General features: G+C 28.5%; 2 protein-coding genes across 2 annotated transcripts; one reads left to right on the top strand and one right to left on the bottom strand.

The window, feature by feature from the left end:
- Positions 1 to 684: 684 nt before the first annotated feature.
- Positions 685 to 1221, bottom strand: OCT59_006943 (uncharacterized protein; the record flags this gene model as incomplete). Its single annotated transcript, XM_066137693.1, has 1 exon — positions 685 to 1221. One exon carries the CDS (start codon positions 1219 to 1221, stop codon positions 685 to 687), a length of 537 nt encoding a protein of 178 aa, XP_065998406.1.
- A 1776-nt stretch (positions 1222 to 2997) lies between these two features.
- OCT59_006942 (uncharacterized protein) lies at positions 2998 to 5162 on the top strand (the record flags this gene model as incomplete). Its single annotated transcript, XM_066137633.1, has 3 exons — positions 2998 to 4634; positions 4929 to 5057; positions 5132 to 5162. The coding sequence occupies 3 exons, from the start codon at positions 2998 to 3000 to the stop codon at positions 5160 to 5162; spliced, it is 1797 nt and encodes a 598-aa protein (XP_065998405.1).
- Between the last annotated feature and the right edge of the window lie 3031 nt (positions 5163 to 8193).

Here is an 8193-nt window from a genome sequence, read left to right as displayed (position 1 = left end):
TGTTGTCCAACTAAATCAGATGCTTTAGAAAATCCTAAAAAAAAAACAAATGGTTAGTTCTGAATAACAAAATTAAAGTTTTAACAAATGTTTACTATTACATACCTAATTCATTTGTATAGTTGGTTGAATCCTTTAGTGCTGCCTTTTTGGTAGGAATTAGGAGAGAAATATTGTCTTGTTTACGCTTGATAGATTGATGTTGATAAGCAGATACACCTGCAATTGTTTTATGTCGTGAAAAGTTCATCTGCTCGTCAAGAGTAACACCAGATTCAACAAGATTATGAATACCTGTAGATCGCATTGAATGATTAGTAATGCTACGATCTTTAAAATCCAACCCCGAATCAATACATATATTACGCATTATTGCATCATGTGACCCTTTTCCTAGCTTTGTTGTTAAGTACCATTCCCCGCAACCTATTTTTTTGGGAGTATTGATTGATACAAAGAAATAATCATTCTCAACATTATTAGGACGTTTAGTTAAGTAGTTTTTAATATCTGCAACAGGAGTATAAACATTTCCTAAAGTATCAGGTGGTATAAAACTAATACCAGATACTGCATATGGATCTTTAATCCCTCCTGCATGATTCTTTTCCTTAGGTAACTCAAGCTTTATTCCACCGTCATCCATTTCAATAATCCAAGAAGCTTTCAATCATTTTTTTAGCATCACCACCTCTTAAACAACACAATAAGGTTAACCAACGAAATCCATACTCTTCTCAAAAAGCCTTTAGGAGTATCTGTTGTAGTGGCAGGTGAGTTAAGTAAAAATTTGATTTCATCAATTTCTAATGGATCTGATTGTTTTCGGTTATTATTTCTTTGATCAGCGATTGATTTCATACGACCATCTAAAGTTCTATGTAAACTCTTAAATTGAGAAGCGTCAAATAAGTTTATAACCTTAATATTTTCAAATATTTCAGATATCTCTTGTGCTATAGCACAAAATCCGACATAAAGTGAAGAAGCTTTATATTCTTGACCATTAGATTTTCTTACTTCAACTAGAAATTTTTCTAACTGGTCGGATAGTGTTTTATTATCCAGTTCAACAATATCATTTGAATAACCATAAACTTCACGAAATTTCATAAATAAGGTCATCCATTGTTTGTTAGATTTGTCTGTATTTACATTTCTTGATGCATTCTGGAATTCTAAAATTGACTCTTTAGTTGATGAAACAAATCGTGTAGCCATTGCTTTTATTCAAAAAAGAAATGGTAATAAGAAAGGGAAAACAAGTTTATTAATATGAAAATGGATAATGTGGAAAATTTTAAGAACATTAAAAGAAAGTGAAAACGCGAGAAGGAAAGTGTGAGAGGAAAGAGAAGTGTGAGAAAAAATAGTGCAAAAAGAGTCTAAAATAGTTAAAAATAAGTAATAATGTGGAAATTTTAAGAACATTAAAAGAGAAAACGCGGAAAGGGAAAGTGTGAGAGGAAAGAGAAGTGTGAGAAAATAATGTAAAAAGAGTTTAAAATAGTTTAAAATAGTTAAAAGAGTTAATCACGTGTTAAATTTAATGAGTGACACGTAACCACACACCTACGAACAAGCAACATCACCTAGTACTCCTGCATAAATTTGTGATTTGTATTAAAATCTCTAATATTTCTTAAAAACTTAATAAAAGAAATGATAATTTTTATGTTAGAATTTGTTAAGAATTCATTACCGTTGTAGAAAGAATAAAATAAAAAAAAATTTGTGAAAGGCGCAGCAGTAAAATTAGGATCACGTAAAAAGTAACCCTCCATCAACTATATATTATTAACACTTTATCAAGAGTTGAAGGTCTATTAGGAAGTGAAGAATAAAAATAATTTTATACTATGTAATTATGACTTTGTCACATAATAAATTTATTGAAAATTAAATAAATTAGTGGTATAGCACCTTAACATCCGTCCAAGAATGTTCCATAATTCAATTACTTTTGAAATCGTTGTCTCCTCCTTGAACCATTGCCACCAATTGTATCTTTTTCTCTCTTGATCATCATGGAGAGCATGCTTACAGAAATAAATTATTTTGACTCGCATATGTCATTTGCGTTCTAACTCATAATGGCAAGAATGTTTTAATCACAAATACACGGGGAATGGATATGTTAGCTACCACTCTTGAATTTTTATTTGTTACAAAAAATCTATGTATATTAGTATATCTTATATTATTTTCACGTTATTTTTTTTTTAAAAAAAAAATTAAAATTAAAATTCTCCACAATAAAGTTTCGCTCACATTGTGGACTGTGAAGTATATGCATCACAGTAATTTTTTTTTACAAAATCAAAGCATTTTCCGATCATATCAATTACATGGCAGAATTACTTTTCAGAACTAAATAATATTCATGCTACTACAAAAAAAGGGAAAACCAAGAGCTTAAAATAAATATACATACGCATTCAGATCTTTATCCACGTGTTTTTTCTTACAGACGTACGACCTATAGAGAATGAATCCCGCATAAAAGCATATAATAACATATTTTAACTTGATTTTTTAATTTACTTATTATAGAGTTATGCAATGAGTGACGTTAAAGTAAAAAAAGAATTTTATTTATTATACAGTATTCATTTTTTTTTTTAAAAAAAAACAGTTTGTCGGTAAATTGAAACACGTGACATAGCAAATCGTATCACTTAGCTAAACCACGTGTTTATTATTTTTTTCCAAGTTCTCAGTTAATTTTTTACCAAGTGTCCGCTACATTTAAAATTGAACGATCCTAGCGATTATTAACTCTTCACCTTGCACCTAATGCACGCACTATCTATTCAAATTTTACTATAATTCGATTAATTCGTCATTTTTGATAAACATCATGTTTCACAAGAATCATCAACGTTTCACAAATTTGAATTTCAATTGTGTGACAAACATTTGACCTGAAACTGTTAATTGGCTGGCTTGGTACGACGAAAAATACTTTTACTCCTTTTTTTTTAGCTAACTTATAAAATGTTCAACTTCACAAATTTTTTTTCAAATAATGTCAATATTATTGTAACAGTAGAAATTATAAATGACTCGTCATCAACACATAATGCCAAGACAGCCCGTTTAAACCTTACAGATAATTTATTAAAAATTCGCCAAGAACTTAAAGAGGATGGGATTGTTGATAACACGTTATTGTTTTCAAGAAAGTATTTTAAGAATGACAATGATAAAAAAACCTATGGATTTGCTGAAATAGCACTTGAAAAAGAGGAAAATTATCGTTTAAATGAAATTATTGATCATAATGAGAATATTTTATATTTTAAACAATGTTCAACACCTGATTGGAAATGTTTGAATGGATTATGTAAATTAGATTACGGATGTACTATGACTTCTAACGGAATTAAGAAAGCAGAAAATAGAGCATTTGAAATGCAAAATTGTGAATTGGTTGAAATTGGTGGTAAAGGTTGTCGGAAAGGGTTTGTTGAATTTAAGTCGAATGATGATCGATTTATGAAAAAAAACTTATTTTTTAGTACTGATATTAATGTAAAAAGTTTGGGAAAATTAGGAATATCAATTGGAAATATGGAAAATGAAGGAGTTAATTCTGAAAATATTTCTTCTTATCATTTTACAGAATATGGCAAAGTATCTTTAAAATTTGATCAACATTTAAAACCGACTCAAGAATTTGTTAAAATAGTAGAAGGCGCAATTAAATCCAAAGATCCTGTTAAAGAACTTAAACAAATAACTGAGAAATATGGTCAGTTTATTCCAACTGAAGTAATTTTAGGTGGCAGAGCATATTTTAATGAACATATAACGTCAACTGGATGTTTTGCAGGAAATTCTAAAGAAATTGCTATAAATGCAAACGCTGGAGGGGTTCTAGGAGTCAATGCTGCAAGTGCTTTCAATTATTCAAAAGAAAAATCAACCTATTATAAATCTAACTGTACAAAATTAATTGGGGGAAACCAGCCTGACAACATTGAAATTTTTGATGAAGCAGCTTGGGTCAAGTCTTTAAAAGATTATAAAAGTTGGGATTCTATAGAACTTCAAAACCCTACTAGCATTTTCCAACTTTTATCCAACGATTTACGTAAACAAATCATTGAGTTTGTTGGAAAGAGAATTCATCATCAAGACTTTGTAGATTTTAGTTATTGTTTAGATGAATTTGGCAAACCAAAAATTTTTGAATTTAAGGATGTTATACCTTCAGATACTCTAAATATTATTCAAAATAAAGAGGCAGATTGTAATATTTTTGCAACTGTTATTGATACGATAGAATCAAAAAATGATTTTTTTACTTGTCAAGTCCTTTGTCCGCCAGATGGAAACCCAAGTCTTATAATTCATTGTATTCAGAAAAAATTTAAGAGATATCAATGCAAATTAAAAATTGGATGGATGGTGATTGGATATTATACGGATTTCAATTTTATACATTCAGATTTTAAAGCTCAATTAAAAATTTTGAAAAATGAATTTAGTATGCCAAATAATTCAAATAATCAAACCATGATTAACGCAGAATTATTAAGTTTTGAAAATCCGTTTATCAATATTCCTGCTTGTTTGGGAAGTCCTGTATTAACTAAGTTGGATTCTTCCAATGATTCCCTTATTATTGGGTATCATTTTTTCAACGCTCAAGAAGAGAACAAAATTGGAGCATGCACTTTCTCTTATTGTTTAAAAAATCATCACTATGTAAATTTACCTAAATTTACTTTCTATACCCTTATTATTTCAAAATATCATATTCCTAATGCTTATAACATAATTCCTTTTGACTATTCACTTTTAAATAAGCCATTTATTGATTTCAACAATAATATTACTGGATCTTGTATAAATCCGAAATTTATTAGTTTGTATTCTACGCAAAAAACTAATTATGGACCAATTTTTCTAAAACAAAAAAGTAAAAAAATTAAAACCAAAATTATTAAATGTAAAAAGAGCGCTTGTTTGGCTTGCAAAAATAAGACTATAACAATATCAAAAGATAATGTTAAATGTGTATTCTTCGATCCATATGTCGGATATATCGGGTATTTATTTTATGATTCTTATTGTTTTTTATTTAATTATAGCTATACTAACGCGAATAAAAATTTTATTTTAGAGAAAATAGTGTTTACATGAATTTAGATTAAGTTGACTGTGTTTATATTATTTATATTCAAATTTACGTGGTACAAGTCCAACTCGTTTACGCGTAACATTTTTAAATTCTTACAATATACTCTTTTTTTATTTGATTTTTCTTTTAGTGTACATTTTTTAAGAAAATAACTAAAATAACTTTAAAATCCTCATTGAAATATTATCAAAGAAGTTTCCTTGTATTTTTATTATTTGGATTTCAAGTAAACTAAAAATGTATTTTATCTATTTATTGAGAGTTTATAATAAAATAAAAACCAATTAAACAAATTAAACATCATACAGTACTAATTAACGAATTTCTTAATTCGACAGATTTGAAAATCTTTACTAATGAGTCTACACAATAAATTAATTATTTATTTTTGCGTCATACTATATTTCTAGTAATCCCCTGTCGCACTAAGTGTCACTCATGATCACCTTCATACTAATTTTTAAAAATTGCGAGTGATTAGCTGAGTTTATAAATGACCGGGAATCTTCGTTTAGTTATTTCCCGGTCTCATATATAGATAGCCGGGAAATTACTAATTTTAGTTTAAGATAGTTAAAATAGTTAATATTTAATGAGTGACACGCTCCAGGGGATTACCCATTTATTTCCTGGGAAGGAAAACAATAGGGTTTTTTTCCCGAAGGGAAAAAAACCTATTATTTCCAACTCCCCATGAAATAAATAATACTAATTTCCCGGCTATCTATATGAGACCAGGAAATTAATATGCGAAGATTCCCGGTCATTTATAAATATAATTGATCACATGAAAAATTAGTATGAAGGTGATCATGAGTGACACTTAGTGCGACAGGGGATTACTGATTTAATAGAAGTAGTGGCAGGGTAATAAATTTTACCTAAATGTTGCAACTAATAAAAATTCTGTTTAATTGCTTTCTTGTTGTCAAATACCAGCATCATTTAAAGCTAGGAATTGATTTTGTATTGTAACAAAAAATGAAATCATTAAAAGTACTGTGGTTAAACACCATGACCGCTTTGATATTATTATTGTTTTTGTTTGGTTTATTAGTCATGAAGTAGTAAAAAAAAATCACATAACTACAACAAAATCAAAAGACTGAAAAGAGCATGCTCAAAGCTATAAAAGAAAAATAAATAATTAGGAAAGCCAAGTTCTTATTATTGTATTTTTAAACTTATCTTATTATATTATTATCAATTAGTCCAATTTAATTTTTCTATGGCAAGTTTTTGATTATAATAGAAAATAATGATACTTTTTTCAATAACTTTTATACGTATACTAAGATGTTTATAAATACGTTAATGCAATTATATGTCCATTGATTCTTTTATTGGATTATTAGCATAAAAGTTTTGTTAGACCAAAAATATAGATTTCCTTTTACAAATATTTTTTATTGGTATATAGAAATAAATAATTGCAACTAATTGCTATTAATAAAAATTCTTCAAGTGGTCATGAAAACACCCTTCAACAAGAAGAAAGAGAAAGAAAAGATAGAGTGAAAGGAGTTAATTCATTCGGTAATATGTTATAAAATAGAGTTTAAGATATTGTACAACATAAATGAAAGTATTTAGTAAATTCACCAATTTATTTTATAATATATTTTTAAGTAATAAAAAAAAATATGATTATACATATATTAAAAGTAATTAAGAGAAAATCTATTATTTTTCAATATTTGTTGATGAGTGCTGCCTGATGATACTTTTGCAAAGCTTTTTATTACTTAATTTTCATTATCTATAATCATTAGAACATCAGAACCGTTGGAATATTCTGTTGAGAATTCTAAGTTTATTATATACTGAGGTGATATTAGATTATTAGGTATAAGACAATCTATTGTGCGACCCACTAATTTTATACGTTTCGGTATAGATTTTACTAAATTAAGACATAAATTCCATCAATAACCTCCCATTCCCTTGTTATATAGTTGTCATAAAATCTTTTGAATGATGGATTTTTTTCACTTATCATAACATTACCATTCCTTTCATTATTTACCGTAAATTTGCTCCTCAAGAAGATAAAGTGTGAGTGTAAGCCTAGCTCGGTACTTAGAGTTGTTATCTTATTGATCCACGCATCTTCAAGTACAACCTGTAAAAAAAGTCAGTTTTTTATATTCCATTTTTTTTTCCATAAAAGGCTCATATTTCCGGAATTAATAACCTTATATCACGGAATTTATCGAATTATTTGCATTTTCCGTGAATGGATCTGTGAAAGGCTCATTTTTACGGAGTTTTTACAGAAATAACGGATAAATTTTTTTATAGGGACATGATTAGTTGTTCGAATAATTTGTGTTAAAATTACACAAAAAGGCCCGCCATTCATATTTTCCTCACACATAAACTATAAAAGAATGTTTACTGTTGCACAAATTGGCCACAAATTGGCCTACTTTTATAGCGACCGCGAGTGTATTATGAAACACTGAAATGTTGTTTCATCAGAAAATATAATATTATCCCATCTTTTTCTCTTGCCCAGAAATATGACGATTCATGGCAGCTTCAGTGAGAATAGGAACTGGACGAAGAATACAAACTTTATATTCAAGCTTTTGAAATTTTCTCTTACTGTTCATGATGCAATATTAAGACCAGCATAAGTTTTTTTAAGAGTTTCAGTAATTTCAACAGATCTGCGCGATTTTGCGACACGACCAAGGTGATGAAGTTTATTAGGGTAAGACACTGAACGACATTACTTAAAGTCATTGTTTTTAAGTATCGATATCCCTTCCACAATGTCGGTCACCGACTCGGCGACTCACCGTACCGCACCGCACCGCACATGACATCTAAGCCACCATTTCTTTTATATTACGTAAACAAACAAGTCACGTCGTGCAAGAAGTACATCTCTGAGAATGGTGAGGAGTATTCTTTCACTAACACGTTTTCTAATACTAACTATCATGTCAGATCAGAATGAAATTTTTTTCAATTATATTTTTTTTATTAAAAAAAAGAATTTATATTGGTTATTCATTAGTTCAATATACTTATTCATT

This window comes from Rhizophagus irregularis, chromosome 15 (genome assembly GCF_026210795.1).
Source record: "Rhizophagus irregularis chromosome 15, complete sequence".
In the NCBI taxonomy this organism is placed as follows: Eukaryota; Fungi; Glomeromycota; class Glomeromycetes; order Glomerales; family Glomeraceae; genus Rhizophagus; species Rhizophagus irregularis.
Note: the sequence above shows the minus strand (reverse complement) of the source record. Positions and strands in the feature narration are given on the sequence as shown.